The 17,037-nt window shown below is 43.8% G+C and overlaps 1 protein-coding gene across 5 annotated transcripts in view; it reads right to left on the reverse strand.

Annotated features, from left to right (window-relative positions):
* Positions 1 to 17,037, reverse strand: part of SYT16 (synaptotagmin 16) — a 280,210-nt gene that overhangs the window by 53,816 nt on the left and 209,357 nt on the right. For all 5 annotated transcript variants that reach the window (XR_010942488.1, XR_010942490.1, XM_067733949.1 and 2 more), the window contains exons 3-6: positions 15,234 to 15,446; positions 9,743 to 9,999; positions 3,725 to 4,165; positions 652 to 841 (exon numbers count right to left, since the gene is read on the reverse strand). Coding sequence is in view for 3 of the 5 variants with exons in the window: in XM_067733949.1 (XP_067590050.1) it covers positions 652 to 841; positions 3,725 to 4,165; positions 9,743 to 9,999; positions 15,234 to 15,446 (1,101 nt within the window). In the remaining 2 variants the exon portion in view is untranslated. The remainder of the gene's footprint in view (positions 1 to 651; positions 842 to 3,724; positions 4,166 to 9,742; positions 10,000 to 15,233; positions 15,447 to 17,037) is intronic.

Raw genomic sequence — 17,037 nt, forward strand, 5'->3', positions numbered from 1 at the left:
AAGCTGCCCTGGTGAGTCAGGCCTGGATTGCCCCACATCTTCCTGTTCCACCTCCTCCACCATCAACCACATAACCACTCACATTTCTTGAACGCTCACTATGTGTCAGGCACTGAATGTTCTACATAAATCATTTTATTTAAACCCAAAACCACCCATGAGAAAGGTACTATTAATATTCCTTTGTTCCAGATGAGTCTGCTGAGATTCAGAAAAGAGAGGTAAATTGTATAGGATCAGAGCAAAGCTAGCAGGTGAATGAGTAGAGCTGGAATTAGATCCCAAAACTGCCTGGCTCCAAAGACTGAGCTGTCTCTTTAAACGTATTTGAGGACCTGGGACCTATTAGCAGATTTGAATTGTTCATATATGTTATGTTGCTGAAAAGACATCATTCTTTTTCCCCTTTAACGATCTACACGTAGAAGCCAGCCTATTTTGTATCAAGATGCATCCAGATATTGAAGGAGGCTTCAATCTAATTAAACAGAAAGGCATTTGAAAAATCCAGAGGTATCACTTGGTAAAAACGTGTCTAAGTCACACCAAGATCATTTTTATTGTAAAAGTTAGAGAATTGAGATGAAGGCAGACACAGCCTTCTTCCTGTCTCTGGGAAGACCAGAGCTGGGGGTACAGGCATGAACTTACCAGGCACTCTGTTAACCGTGAGGTTTCGGAAATGGCTGCCTTTGATCATCTCCACGGATAATCGCCCCGTTGTGGCATTGTATGATAGCCCCACCAGCAGCTCTGGCGCCCCTCCATGTGACAGCGACTGCGTGGATGAAGCACTGTCACTGTGAGAAACTGCAGATGGGCTGAGCGGAGACTCTCCACTCTGGAGGAGAAGAACAACAAAGGATCCATTGGCCCCACTGCGCTCCTCTCCCTTACAGAAAGCCGATATTATGTTTGGTGAAATTGTGGCCCAGTCTCCACTGCTGCCAAAGATTACTAATGGCGCACTCGGTGTGAATGATAATAGGGCCTGGGGAACGCAGTTTTGGATGGGATCCCCTGCATTATTAGCAGACATATTTGTTTCAAGAACTGTCTCCATTCACTCTTTCCTCTCTAAAGACAAAACGGACGAAGATGTTATTACTAGTGTAAATCAAACCCTGGAAGATACATGGAGAGCTAACAGGACACTTAATACAGACCTAAATTTCAATGAGTCTATATTAGACCCATATGGAACCCGTCCACTCCAGGCATGAGCTCTGCTTCTGTTCTCTGCAGCCTCTTGAGGAATGTAGCAATACAGGAGGCATTTTGTCTTCACCAGAAAAGAAATGACCACTGGCCGTCTACCAACCCATAGGACATTTGGCCCCTGGTTCTGCTTTTTCGGGTTGTCAGGAATATGGCAGATGCTACATTTTTTCTTCCTAAGGAGATGAATTATATTGAACGTGAACACTTTTACAACTGTTTCGTGAGGAAGCTGGCACATGGACCATGCATCTTAGAGACCTTGCAGGTACCAGGGGACTCCACACTTTGTGTCATGTATTCATGCATGTCCTTCCCTAAAGCACCCACCTCTATGCACCAGACACACTGGGAGGAGGAAAGCAAAGTAGATCAGGACGTTGACTCTCACTCAAGGAGCATGAGTGGGAGTGGAGCCTGAGGGGCAGGCAAGCCAGCCTCCCGGTCCCACAACTGCTCCAACCTTTCTTCTCAACATCTGCAATCATTTCCTAAAACTTCTTATCAGGAACCCCAATAAATACATGCATTGAAAGAAATTAAATATTCTTCATATCTTAGGAAACTACCCTGTTTACCAAGCCATGGACATCCCTGTAGAGCCCATGGAGGCTTTCATGGAACACAATTTGTAAACTACAGGGCTAGGTGGTTTTGATAGATGCCTTATAGCCCCTGCTGTCTGGATGATGATAACCCAACAATGAAATATTTGCCTAGTTTGGGGTGAGGGCCACCCCCTCCCCTGGGCTTGTGCAGAAGTGTCCACTGTGGCACCTGTCACTGCACAGCTTGCCTCTCGCATCAAATTCTCAACCTTATAAATCCCCCAGTCCACAGGGCATGGCCCAGTGTGTAGCTTATAATCATGCTCAACAAATAACTGGTGAATGGGGGAATTTTTACCTTCAAGGTTCTTTCACACTGGCTCATTTCCCCCACTCAACTCTGTGCCTCCAGCACAGGGCCCAGGGCCGGCACAGAGAAACAGGGGTGTAATAATACCTATCCTTATGCTTTATGGTGCAGGATTCCTCTGACCTCCTGTGGCTTCTGTCTCCCAGGATTTCAGAAACACTCTACTCAGAGCTTAAGGAAAAAGAGGGATTTGAACAGAGATGAGACATGATCTGGCTTATGTTTTAAAAGGCTCTTTCTGGCCCCAGTGTTGGGAATAGTCTATAGAGGGCAACGGCGGAAGCAGGGAGATGACTAGGAGGCCATTTCAGTAATCCAGCCGAGAGTCAAGCTCTGCTTAGATTTTCAAGATAGAGCCAGTAGGATTTCAGGTGCAAAGGAGAGAAGTCACAAGTGACTTTTAAGATTTTTGACCTGAGCAATTAAATGCACGAGATTGCCTTTAACCAAGATGGAAAGACTGCAGGTAAAATAGATTTAGTGAGGCAAAAATCAGGATTTCGAGTCTGGAGATATGAATTTTGAGACATCTATTAAAAATGTAAGTGGCTGGATCTCCCATCAGCGCACTCTGGCCTTTCTGGCTCCTTTCCCCTTCCTCAGACAAGTCAAGCTCTTTCCCACCTCCTGATGTCTGCATATGCCAGCCCCTCTGTCTGGAATCCCCGTCCTCCACATGGCACCCAGTCTGGCTCCCTCGATTCCTTGAGTCCTCTCGTATCACCACCTGAAAGATACTTTCTCTGACCTTCTAAAGCAGCAGCAGCCTCTGCCTCTCTCTCTTTACCTACCCCAGTTTGTCTTTTGTCACCCTCCTCCACCACACTGTATGCTCCATGAGGGCATCACCTGTTTTGTTCTTTCCTGCATCCCCTCTGCCTATACGGCACCTGACATATAATTGGTACTCAGCAAACATTTTGGAATGGATGACTTATTTGTCCAAGAGCCCAAGATAGTTACCCGATCTTTTATGTGATTTTTAAAAGGAGATCCTCACACTGGATGACATATAACCCATGGGAAGAGAGGGTTACCCATCTTGTAGACATAAAAGCTGTGCTGTATTATTTTGCAATCTGAGGGACACAGAGGACGGGGCATGTGGGAGAAGCCCAGTCATATAAATGGAAGGTCTTAGAAGTGGCTGGAGTTCAGGGCTTCCTATGCAGCCTACGTAGGCATACCTATTAAGGACCTCACCTTGAAAGTCCCATCATCTCTGAGATGCATCATGATGCATGCTGGGGTCAGGGCAGGGGGATGGGTGGTAGGACCACTTATCAACTAACGAGAAGGCCAAAAAACCTCTCCCAGTTTCCCCGTGCCCTCCTTCACAATGCTGCTGTCATTTCCTAAAATGGACAGAGAACACATCCATCAGGTTACAGCGACTATGGGCACACACAAAAAAAGAAAACCCATTGTACCGTGAAATGCAGATCATGTCTCAGAAGGATGAGGAGAGCCAAATGGAAAATTAAATTAAGGTGTTTGAATTCACGGGCTGACTGTACTAAATCAAGGGCTGACGATTCCAGATCCTCAAACGTAGCGCGTCATTAGCGGCACCATTTAACATACTCACAATGATATTACTTCTTGGCTCCAGAACCAGAGTCACTTTCATTTCCCCTTCTTGGTGCAGGTGGCTGAGATAGAAGAGCCTCTCGCCCATCATTCTCTCCCAGGTCATCTTGCGGGTGGCGTACAGGCGGAAGCGGACAGCACAAGCAGCCACATCTCTGGGCTCCAGCTTGGCGAAGGTGACTTTCTCCTTGAAGACGGGGTTGGGCCCTCTCTGTATGTTCGTCCTGCCCCTCTGTTTCTTACTGGGCAGCAGCACGACATGCACTTGCCAGGAGTTGATGCCACTTCGGTCCTTATCTGGGAGGCCCTGTGCTCTTACGATGGTCACTGTGAGCTTCTGGCTGGCAGCTCTATATTCGAAGATGACATCCAGGCCACCACATTTTGAGATGGGCTCCGGGACCCCAGATGGCACTTGAAAATTGGTTGCATCCTGTTCCTGTTGTAGACAGAGGGAAAGATTAGGAATGGAACAATGCCTAATACATCGTGGAAAGATGGTGCCCCTCTGTGCCTCTTCAGAACCTCATTCTTTTGGACTGTTACCATATATCCCTAAACATTAGAAAGGTCTGTTTCCTGGTCTCTCTCTCCACTGGACTGTGAATCCTTTGAGGGTACAGCACTGGGCACATGGTAAGCCTTCATGAATGCTTTTGGAATGAATGAACAAAGCTTTTATATTTTGCAAAGTGCTTTCCTCTACACTGCCTCTCAAAAAAACATAATTGACCACTATCATTGAAACCAACTGAGATACTAAGTCTAAAACTAGTCAATTATGCACCTGCCAAAAGGTAACTTCCTCAAGTGCCCAGGAGAAACGGGTCAGCCTGGGCCTGTGCTCTCTGAGCCAGGACCTCCTGCAGATAAGGATCCTAATGGGGGTCACAGACAGGTGATCCTTCAGTAGATTTTCAATCTACATGGCAGAAAATGTTCAGGACAGAGCTTCTCAAACATCCGAGTGGACTTGAATCATCTGGGAATTCTGATTCAGTAGGACTGGGGTCAGGCCTGAGATTCTGCATTTCTCAGGCCACAAGGATGTCTCAGCTGGACTCAAATCACTCTTGGAATAGCAAGTGTGTAAACCCTGGAGACAGAACACCTGGGTTGAAATCATAACTCTACCATTGACTAGCTTTTTGGCCATGGCCAAACAGTCCAGTTGCTCTGTACTCCAGCTGAAAAATGAGCATCAAGGCACCTGCTTGATAGAGTGTTGTTGTGAGGTTTTAATAGATGTGGGGAAATACCCGGCTCAGACCAGCCTCCATAGGTATCTATTCCCATCGCTGGACTGATACTACTTATTTTCAAACACGGCCCCTCATTATGAAATACACTTTCAGACAGCAGTTCACCTCAGCCAGTCAGATCCGATGACCTCCCTGAGAAAACTGAGCTGAACTACATTTACTTTACTATAATGAACCACCCTCTAACAAACTATTACTCATGTCAACATAATTTGATTTTTTTCCTCTGAAGGCATGCCTCTTACTCATAACTAAACTTTGGTTTGATTCTTATTGTAAATCAGAAGCAGTTCTTCTTTATGTAACCGAACACCAACTTTGCTAATTCAAAGAACTCTTTGTTTTTAAAAATATAATGATACACTTCAAAAATGCATGTTCATCAATGAAACTTTCCCATAGATCTAGGTGAAAAAGTGCATGGTTCTCTGGAATGAGACGTGCTTAGGAATCCCAGGTCCATCACTTACAACCTTTAGGACATTGGGCAAATTATTTAATCCTTCTCACTTTCTGTTTTCCTCAACAGCAAAAGGGGGATGATACCTACTTTATAAGGTTGCTGTGAAAATTAAAGGACTTGACACATAGTAGACATCTAAAAATTGTCCTCTCTTTTAAGATTCACATTAATCTACCACGAAAATTTAGGCTTCTTGCAAAATAAGGGAAGCTTTTTACATCCTTTCCTCTGAGCATGCATTCATGTGTGAGTGTTTCTATTCAGAGGTACTTAGTTTCAAGTGATAAAAGTGGTTGCTATAGAGACTTCTGAATACAACTGACTAGTGTAGATATAATATTAGAAGCAAGTCTCCAAGGAGTTAGGCTAACTCAAAAACCAAGTCACAGTCTTCCGTTCAAACTCCCATCTATTTTAGCCTACCTTTGGTCATCTCCATATTGCTTGCTGGACCATAAGTAGTTACAGCTAACATCCACTAAGCCCTCCCTTATGCCAGGTACCACACTAAACCCTTTATGGACTGTAAAAGCCCACTCTTATGCACTTCAGAACTTCTTGGCCTCCCCTCCTGTTCCATTTTCCCCTACAGGCTGTCTGGGCTCTAAGTGGCTTCTCCCTGGCACAATGCAACAAAGTCTTGCCTCCCTCCCCTGCAAGGTAACTCTCAGCTCCCACCACAGGCCTCTCCTTTGATGTAAAGGCTTGGAAATTTACAGAATCCTGCTTGGCACTCATGTATATAAAGTCCAGAGTTGGGGGGTGGGGTGGTGGTGTTAATGCCCCATGCAGTAAATTTTTCTCCCCTTGGACAGATGTCCTGAGACTAGTTTATACAGCTTCTTAGGGTATGGTTTCACAAGAGCAAGCCATGAGTCACAATTAGTGGTAGCCAACTCCATTAGACATTCTCATACCGGCTCTACCTTCCCTGCCTCACTCTCCTCGTCCTTCACTCTTGTTGCCGGGAATTGCATGTCCTAACAAAGTAGGCTCTGCTTTTGGGAAATCCAGCTAAGAAACATCTTTTTTTTTTTTTTTTTTTTGTGGTACGCGGGCTTCTCACTGTTGTGGCCTCTCCCGTGGCGGAGCACAGGCTCCGGATGCGCAGGCTCAGCGGCCATGGCTCACGGGCCCAGCCCCTCCGTGGCATGTGGGATCTTCCCGGACCAGGGCGTGAACCCGTGTCCCCTGCATCGGCAGGCGGACTCTCAACCACTGCGCCACCAGGGAAGCCCCAGAAACATCTTTTTAGACATTCATATTAACCTAATGAGGTAGGTATTTCAATATCTTCATTTTATGGGAGAGGAAACTAAGGCTTAGAATGGCTAAATAACTTAACTCCTTGCCCCCAGTATCATATGCCCAGCCAGAATTACCCAGGATTCACCAGTATTAATGCTCAAAGTCCCAAGCTTTACGGGGAACCATGATGTTTACCTTCTTCCCCCACAAACCTTTCACCCTAGCTATTTATAAGTATAGTAAGTGTGTGAGATGAAGAGGGGATAAGATGGACACATCTTACTGGAAGTTGGAAACTTCCAACTTATTGGAAGTTGGGAGCTGGAAACACACACTGCTTTGAATTTCATATCCTTTTAGGCCCCTGCTCTTGATATTAACTAACAGTTCCTAGTTTTGTCATCAACTTCAATGCCAAGGTTAAAATATCCTAGTTAATAAGCATCTTCCCACTTATCTATCAGGCTCTCTGTTCAGATAAGTGCTCACTCCATCTGCAGGTTTGTGGTGAAGTCCTGGGGAAAGGGTCTTAAATAACTGTCCTACGAAACTTGAATCTGACGCCACTCCAGGCAATGGCCAGGCTCTGGATGGGGACAGTCCAAGCTGTGGTCCGTGAAAACTGGGCTTTGTGGCCCCTTCCTGGGCTGATCTGAGACCAAGATTTGTGAAGGCTGATATTTTTATAGCAATTAATTATTTCAACACACTCTACCTATCACCAGGCAACTAAAGGCGCTCCTCTTGTGGGTACTGTTAATACCACTAATCCATCTGACCTTCCTGCGAGGCAAAAATCTCTTCATTTTTATCCCCATTTGGCAGATTTTAATTAACTTCTCAAGGCCAATCAGTTAATCAGTGGAAAGCGGAGATGAAAAGTGGGACAGCTGCCTCTCTGTGCACTCAAAATCACCAGCCACCCTCCCATCGTCTTCCCTGCCAAGCCTTAGGTCTGCAGGAAAAAGTCGACAGCCGTTTCCGGCAGAGAACAGCAGGGCTTGCAAACCCATCAGCCTAACAGGTAGTCACACTGCATGACCAGTTCCCTTCTGAGGCAGAATAAATGATTCCTTTAGCTCTCGTATCCTGGGTTTTTCTTTACGATGGGAATACTTGTGTCACATTGTCAAAACCCATGAAGATATAAAGATTTTCTATCAAACCGAAAGGCTTTCTGTTTTAGCAAGATAGTGTTAATGTCATCTGTGTGGCCCAAAGTAAACAGACCCACAGTGTGTTCCCGATGCCAGATACGCAGGGGAAGACAGGCTTCTTAATACAGCTAAGAGGCAAATAAATCAATTCTTAAAAGGCGAGCTAAGCCTGCAACGCAGGCATTTACGGGAACTGCCTCCGAGCTGCATCTGAGGTTCTACTGTAGGAGCACCAAATTACAGTTTTTGTCTCAAAATAGATAGGAGGTTGAATGGAGCACACAGAGATGTCTGGGTATTTTTGGAGTCTGAGAACATTTAGTGCCCTCAACACCAAATCTTCTACTAAAGCTCCATGAGGCAGGTAAATGGGAGGTTACTTGGAGAAAGCGATTCCAAGGCTAATGGTACAGTTATCAAGGGGAGAGACTGTCAATAGGCAGGTAAACAGTTCCGTTTTGTTGTTGTGGCGAGAGAGCCAAAAAGAATAGTATTTTTAAACATTAAATGTTAGTGTGTGGGATGTGATATGACTCTTGGCAGTAAACTGGTAGGGAAGCACAATTTTTTTTACAAAACGTATAAGGTTGATAGCTTTGAGGGTCTCTGTATGAAGGTTTGCTTTTAACCAGCCACAAGCCACCTATCTGTGTGGCCACTTCCGGTCCTCAGCAGTAACACAACACCCAGGCACACATGCACCTGTGCCATCTCCTTAGGCGCTCTCTACATGCCCCAGTGCCTTAGCAGTCAGGCTTTGAAACATAACTATCTGTGATTATTTTTCTTCTCCTTGATTTGGAGAAGCATTTGAGCATTTGGTGTTTGTGACAGTCCAGGTCCTAATAAGAGATGCGTCCTGTTTCTTTTCTCAGTCAGACTGATACTAACAAAATCCATCCACCCTTCTCCTTCCTCTGTTCGCACAAATTAAAAGTTTCATAGAGTTACGTGACTTATTTCATCAAAATTAATTTCAAAGTAGGTACTAGACACCACTATTTAATATCTCTTAATGTCACAGAATCATAATCAGAGGGGTCTAGCTAATAAAGAATAACCATAAGTGCCTGTAAGGTAAAACAATGTTTGTAAATTCTTATCACGGTGCCTGACACATAGTAATTGCTCAAAAATGGTTGTTTCTATCATCGTCACCTCCAGTCATACTTCTGGGTGTCTAGGCATATTCGAGAGGAAGTTTCAATTGAAAAAGAAATTTAGACGACGCGTCTTTTATCAGAGATTTATCCAAAAAGCAAAGTCAGTGGCCAGAGGATCATGATAGACTAATGCCATCGCCTAGATCTTCAATTCAGTTCGGAGCTAACAAATACGCTCATACTGTAAGATCTTCCTCATGATATCTTGCATAATCTCATTTGCAGGGGCATTGTATTTTAGTTTCATTTTCGAATAATTCTCACATGCAAAGAATCATAACTCAAGATTTGGTGTAAATAAAAATAAACTCCATTTAATTGAAACCACGAAGGAAATAATCCAGTCTCCCTAAAGAACTAAAAACCCGTTATATATATAAAAAAGAAGCCTGATGGCTGCTGGGTTCATTCTGCCACCATGCTTCTTTTTATTTTTCCATTTTGATAGATTCCACTTATATATAATTCTTTTATTGGCACACATAAGGGCTGGGCCTTGGTCATCTGAACAAAAAATATATTTCCATTAAAGGCTCTTAAGGTGTTTGTTCTTCAAAGCAATGCTTCCTTCTTTTGGAGAAAGTTTTTCTTGAGGGATGGAGGAGGGGAGAAAGAAGCGGGGGGGAAGGAAAATGGGGAAGGGAGAGGGGAGGGGAAGGAGAACGACCAACCAGAGAGCACACAATACTCGAGCAAGAAAAAAATGGAAAACAAACAACTTGCCTCTGGACTCCACACGGAGGAGCTGTCAGTGGCATAGGAATCTTCAAATCTCCGGTTATTAAAAGCTGTCTCCATCTCCAAGCTGCCCTGTGTGGATTGCCGGCTGAGGCTGCGGACCACGCGGGTCTCTTGGGGAGATGTGCCATGGTGCCTGGTGTCCCCCACCTCACGAGGGGACTGTGAGTGGGCAGAGATGGGGTCATCTTCGCCATAAGACAGATTCTCAGAATAAGTCAGTTGGCTGGCTCCATCCAAACCTAAATTTGCAAAAAGGAAACTCCTTCAAATATATTATCATGTTTCACCTTTTTATGTAGAGAAAATGAGCAGTAGCAACTACACCAGTCAAGTCTGCAAAAACAAACTCACTAAACAACACCTGCAGAAACATACTTTCATCTATATGGTAGATAAATTTGATCCATAAAATCGAAACCCATTAGTTCATTATGTAGGGTACAAGAAGGTTTAATGCTTTATAATAATATGAGTATAAAGGATGAGTATTATGTGGATAAAATAAACACATTAGCATTTGGTTGGAGCTAATGACCACAGGACCTTCGGGATGAATCTAGAAAGCAAGAATAGTAATCAGCTATAGAGATCATATGTTTTCCTGGCTTTACCATTCTTCCGTCTCTCTTCCACGTTCGCCATATCACCCTCTGCTCAAAAGGCTTCAGTGGTTCTCTCAAGCAAAAAGTTCTCTACTTACTCCATGGAAAGAACACTGGACCTGGATTCATATGATCTGAGTTTAAATCCTAGCTCTGCATTAAGAACCTGAACAACATTTGAACTGCCTTAACCTTTGTTTTCTTATCTATAAAATGATGATAAAAGCCATCAGAGAGTCATTGTGGACACATGAAATAATATCTGCCTGGCAACCACCAGCCCTCCCATAAATTTTAGCCTTGCTGACCTGTCTGGCCTCAACCAACCCAGCAAATCCCATTTGCTATACTACCTCCCAACTCACAGACACCTGTGGTCTCACAGGTCCATGAAAATGTTAGCTGTGTATTTTGGTTCACAGCGGTCCTCAAGCACTCCCTCCTGTCCTTTCCTCCTGTCCATCCAAAGCCCCAACAACTCCTGAATCTTCCCTGACTCCTTCAGGCTCAGTGTCTTTCTCAGGCTTCGTGTCATCCTATTCTCTTTCTCTTCATCCCCTTCCTCTTCCTCAGTGTCCAGGTTACCCTCAGATAATAAGGAAAAACTGACAGGGTCTCCCTAAGCAACAGCTTTCACCCTAACTTGCTTCCACATCCAGAAAGTAGACAACGATGTCGTATCTCTTGGGCCTCTACTCTTCTCCAGTGGGCCCCATCCCAGGATGATAGAAAATTAGAGATACAGACAGGATTAGTGAGGATGACAAAGTATATACAGTAAATTCAGCTCTTATTTACACACTGTATGATAGCAATTGCTCCCATAGTTGGTCTTAAAATCCGAGCTAAAACATAACGTCCTTGAAGGCGCTAAGCCACATCTGTATACTGCATAGTCTTTATCTACCACTGGGTTTTACTAAATCTCAAATAACTTTAAATGCTAGGCAGATAAAAAATATTTGAAACAGTCAGGTGTGCAGCAATATCGAGTGGTGGTGACAGTGGTTTAGCAGACAATATATGACCCACCTACAATAAACACCCAAATTTTAAAATACGTTATCACCCTATGCAGACCATATAAAAACATCTTTGGGAAGACTTGGTTTCCAGGGCACAACTTCAGACTCCTGATTTGGGATTTTGCCAAACCATGGCAAGCCATTGAGATGTTCCCCATCTGCCCTGTTATTCTTAATAACTCATTTCAGGCCTCTTGGAAGCTCTGTCATAGGGCACCTAACATCTTTACATTCACATTTTCCGTTATTTGGCAAACGCCCTTAAAAATGGCCACAGAAAATGACAGAACGAGGGGTATTCCATATGCAAAAACCCCATAACACAAAGCAGAATTTTCTCTCAGGCTCTAATTAGCCCATCCATTCCTCACACACACGAACACTAAAATGTCCTATTAAACAGTGGGTCATTCATCAACGTGTGTAGCACCCAGCAGGATCTCAGCACAAAATCTAACTTTGCCAAGAAATTACCCCCATAAAATTGTCTCATGACTTCAACTCCTACGGTGATAATACTTAGATCAGTAATAATGGAATTTTCAAAAGCTACATTAAAGCCTTGAAAAGCTATTCATAACTGAAAAACATAAGAACTATATTAATGTAACAAACCATTTTCCTTGACAGACAAGCAAGGAATGAATTAGAAAGGCAAATCTGGGGGACAAGTCAAGTTGCAAGGAGGGGTAAGGGGAAAGGTGATTCACTGTTACATAAAGCAGTCTTCCTGTGCTTTAAGTTAAAGAAGGTCATGTCACCTTAAACACATATGGAAAAGTAATTGCCTGTCGAGAAATGTATCCTGGCTTCTTAGAAATTACAGGGCATAAGTATGTCACATCAACCATATTTATTTTAGTAGAGGAACGTTTTTAGTTCATATCCCATTTTGATGGAGTGTAAACCTATTATCCAATTACTTTCTTTCTACTCCCAGACCCCTCCCTCCATCACCCATATACCAATACTTTTGCTAACCATCTGTGATGGTCAGTTTTACGTGTCAACTTGGCTATAGGCCTCAATTATTCAATCAAACAGTAATTTAGGAGTTACTGTGAAGGCATGTTGTAGGTGTAATTAAAGCCCTTAAGCAACTGACTTTCAGTAGAGGGGATTATACTACATAATCAGTCCATTGAAAGGCCTTAAGAGGAGAACTTAGGCATCCCTGGAGGAGAAGCAATTTCATCTATGGACTGAAGCTTCATCTCCTTCCTGAGAGTTTCAGCCTATCCTTCCCAGCAGCCTGTCCTGTGGATTTCAGAGCTGCGTATTCCAGTGGCCTACACAGCCCCTACAATCGCATAAGTCACTTCTTTGCAATAAATCTCTTGAAATATTTTATATATATATATATATATATATATATATATATATATATATATATATATCTCACCCTGAAATCCCCTTCATATCTGATTGATACAATCTTGCTTGATACACCATCCTAAACAAAAGTGAGCACAGATTCTGGGGATGCTTGACCTGTTTTAAATGACACCAGGAAGGTAATGACTAGCTTCTATGAAACACCCTAAGAACTAAATATTTCACAAGCAAAAATAAGGCTTTGCTCAAAACAAACAAACAAAAAGCCCAATAAGTGGGCTATTATTCTGCAGCCCACCTTTCGTGCGTAAAGACCTCACGCACAACTTCTGATTCAGATCACTTGGCTCAAACCCTCTTTGACATTATCAGGAATACAGGGACAATGAATGCACAATAACACTAAATCAGATATGTGAGACAGGAGAGAACTTGCCTGGAATATGAAGATTTTTTACGTGGGTTTGGACCTTGAATTTCACTGGTCCAACATTTTGAATGCATTTTTTAAGTGAAACAATTGTCTACAATTAAATTTGATCTTAGAAAATTGTGTTTAAGGTAGAGGGAAAAATAACTAAATAGATAAGAGAATAGGCACCAAAAAACAGATCCTCTCTGGGGTTCATGCTTAATCTTTTCCTTATTCTTTACTGCCGATGCAAATTCACTGATCTAAAGATGAACAAAAAAAAAGGACACAGAAAAAAAACTCATGCAATAAAAATTACATTAACATTTCCATGGCATTTGATAACCTAAAACTTAGCACACAGTTAATCATTCCTATGAAAATCCTGATGATTTTCTTCCAAATCTACAGGTAATTCATTGAATGTAGTGGACATTTTCCTCCATCCCGATAGAGAAAAATTTAGCCTTTCTATCACCATCTGTCAAAAACTTCAGAATTGCACCAGTTATGACAAAAGTTGTTGCTAATTCCAGGAAGGGTGAGGGCTAGAGTGTTTGTGAGAACTCTCAGAACAGCAGCCATTTGTATAAATCAAAATCTAGACACTTGGGCTTCTGGGAAATGGGGCCATTAGCTTTAGAATTAAACAAGCTACTGTAGGGGATCAGCTGCTATTAACTTTCATTAGCTAACATTTGCCGTCTCAGTGGAGAGAGAGGAATGCTGTGATGTAACAGCAGAGAAAGAGAAAACAGGAGAGGGGGTGAGGAGATGACAGAGGGCCATTAGCTACTGCTACTGTGCTTTGGTTACATCGGGAGTTTATCTCCTGGCTTACCTGGGGCTAAAAAGGAGAGCAGTAAAATGTTACGTAGGCCCATGCCAATAAGTAAAATTACATGATGGTCAGCAAATTATTATATTCCTGCTGAAAAATAGGGTTCTTTTTATTAATTTTCCTCTTTTCCCCCTGCCTCATCCACATCACCAAATCAGAAATTTCTTCTCTGTTACCTTCTCTCAATCCTGCACTCTCCTTTTTGTCTTTCTACTACTAAGTGTTGAAAAACAAGGAAGATCAACTATGCCCCCATTGGCTGGACGGACCACAGGCCCAATGGAAAGAAGAAGACTAGAGAACCCAGGTCATTTAGACCAGGTCACTACAGTGGACAGTATGACATTTTCTCTGGCTTTTTACCAAATACACTTCACAGACCCTTCCCTGTTCCAACGTCCTGTGCCTATTCAGGGTTCTGGACATAAAGGAGTTGGAGAGATGCCTGACCTTCGCTGGGGAAAGCACTAAGAAATATCATACTGTTCTTTTCCTAGGTTCTTCTGTGTGCATGGTGGGGAGGGAGAAGGACCCTTGACAAGGCCCACCCGCAGTCACAGGCTGTGCTCACCCTACCTCTGAGTGTCCTCCTCTCCCTTGGTGAAAGGCAAACTTACGATGAAGATGGGGGCTGGCGTAAAACCTGCTCTGACCCATGAATTCTCACACGGGCTGGGGTCCAGAAACTACGGGGAATGAGGGAGGGTGTGCCAGGCATGTGTTGTTTGAAAAAGGTTATTTAATATTATTATAACACATATTTTTATTTGGAAGATAAAGCACACCTACTGTTTTAATATTACAAACTATCGAAAGTAAGGCTTCAAAAATCTGAGGTTACATAGATATATGGAAAATAGACTCTACGTTTCCAAATGGGAGGAAAGGCACAGAAGTGCAATGTCAGCAGACAGCTATGTAAAATTTTTGTCCTCGTCAGAAGGCAACAAGATTTTACAAAGCTTGGTAAATACCGTTATAGTCGTTAGTGTTCAAACTGTACAAAGCAGTAACCTACAAGAAAGGAAGGGATCCCACAAGTGGGGGTCAAGACTTTGGCACGTCTGATCCTTTCTCTCTGCAACGAGGCTGCTTGTGAGGTTTGAAGCAGCCCTTTTGCCCTGTCCCAGCCTCTGGGTCCTGCCCTATTTTTCTTTTTCCTCTCTGGACTCTTAGATGCAAGTGCAGTGACTCAAAAACGTTCTTACCATTAGACATCCCGGGTCTAGATAAAGGAAAGGTTTGATGCAAAGAATACCTTTGCAGGCAGACACTTCTGTGCTGGCCTCTTCGTGGGTGGAAAGCCAGCGGCTGGGTTTTGGTTTATGCTCCAGTCCTGTCTGCTTTCCTTTCTCAGATGCTCCCGAGCGGAAACTCTGGGACCGGGGCACAGAAATCTCAAATTGTTTGATAACCTCCTCGTCGCTGTCAGAAGATGTGGGCAGCTTCTCATCAACTCCAAAGGTGTTAACTGGAAGCAAACAAGAGCAATGAGTCTCCTGCGGGGCCCATGAGAAAACAGAGATAGATAATCCAGAGAGATAGAAGAACATGGTCAATCAGTCTGGATCAAAGCAGACTGAACCTGGGTAGAAAGAATTCAAAGCACTTTTTTTTTTTTTTTTTTTTTTTTTTTGCGGTACGTGGGCTTCTCACTGTTGTGGCCTCTCCCGTTGCGGAGCACAGGCTCCGGACGCGCAGTCTCAGCGGCCATGGCTCACGGGCCCAGCCGCTCCGCGCGGCATGTGGGATCTTCCCGGACCTGGGCACAAACCCACGTCCCCTGCATCAGCAGGCGGACTCTCAACCACTGCACCACCAGGGAAGCCCTCAAAGCACTTCTGAAACACAAATTTGAGTCCACAGGAATGAAACAGGAAAAGAAAGCTCAGGAGGGTAATTAGAAGTACACGGCTAGACCCAAGAGAAACCACTGGGACACCCCTGACTAACATAATGAGCCCTCTTATTGAGCTGGGCACCCTGCTGATGTGTTATGTTGCCGGCATGTGCTCATGACTGTGAACAGGACAGCAATCTGCACCTGTGCCTTATGTGTAGTTCTAGTCAATGATGACGGAAAATACTCTCTTTGCCTCACCTCAGTTATTAAAACATACAGAGCCAAGCCCCACTTCAGAGAAGAGATATCAGCAACTGAGATCTTCCCCAAACTTCCAGTTTTGACAAGTGACACCACACTGTATGGGTTTAAAAAGTTAATAAATAACTAGTTTATACTAGAAATGCCTTTCTCAGCACCAATGACTCAACCCAAACACCCTTTAAATTATTCACACCACTTTTCCCACCCCAGCACACTGCTCTGTCCTCTTTGTTTCTCCAGCAGGCCGTGACCATGATCAGTTCTGCCCTTGCCTGTCCTGCTCCTTCCACCTGAAACTCCCCCTCCCGCAGGTGTTTACCTGGCTGGCTCCTCTCACCACGGAGGTCTCAGCTTGACTGACACTTCAACCTAAACACTTCTCTGACCATCCTCCTACCTGAAGCAGCTCTGTTCCCGTACCTACCACCTTCCTTTCTTTCTTTCTTTCTTCTCTCCCATAACTTCCATGAAAATAAAGACATTGCCTGTTTTGTTAACTGATGTCTCTGTGGTATGTAAAGCAATTCCTGCTGCCTAGTAAGTACTTAATAAACACTTGTTAAATGTTGGACAGATTGGTGGATAGCCAGTATTTTCTCCCAAAACCCTGAGCGCTCCTCCCCGCTCCCCAGCAACACTCACACATGCTTTCCTGTGCCTGGAATATGCTTTTCCAGCCCCGTCTAGACTCGTCCAGAATCTAGCTCACCATTCAGGTCTCAGCATAGACATCATTTCCTCCAGAGAGTCCTTCCTTGAGCCCTTAAATCAAGTTTAGGGACTTAAGGCTCCTTCCACATGCTGTGAAATCACTCCCTGTCCTGTCCTGTCAGTGCTCCCTCCAGCTCTGTGGCAGAATTACCTATTTAATTGCCGCCCATTCCACCTAACCTGTACACACCCTGAAGGGAAGGGGCACATCAGACTGCCCACCTTTGCATCCCTCCAGGCATCA

Source organism: Pseudorca crassidens, chromosome 1 (assembly GCF_039906515.1).
Source record: "Pseudorca crassidens isolate mPseCra1 chromosome 1, mPseCra1.hap1, whole genome shotgun sequence".
NCBI lineage: Eukaryota > Metazoa > Chordata > Mammalia > Artiodactyla > Delphinidae > Pseudorca > Pseudorca crassidens.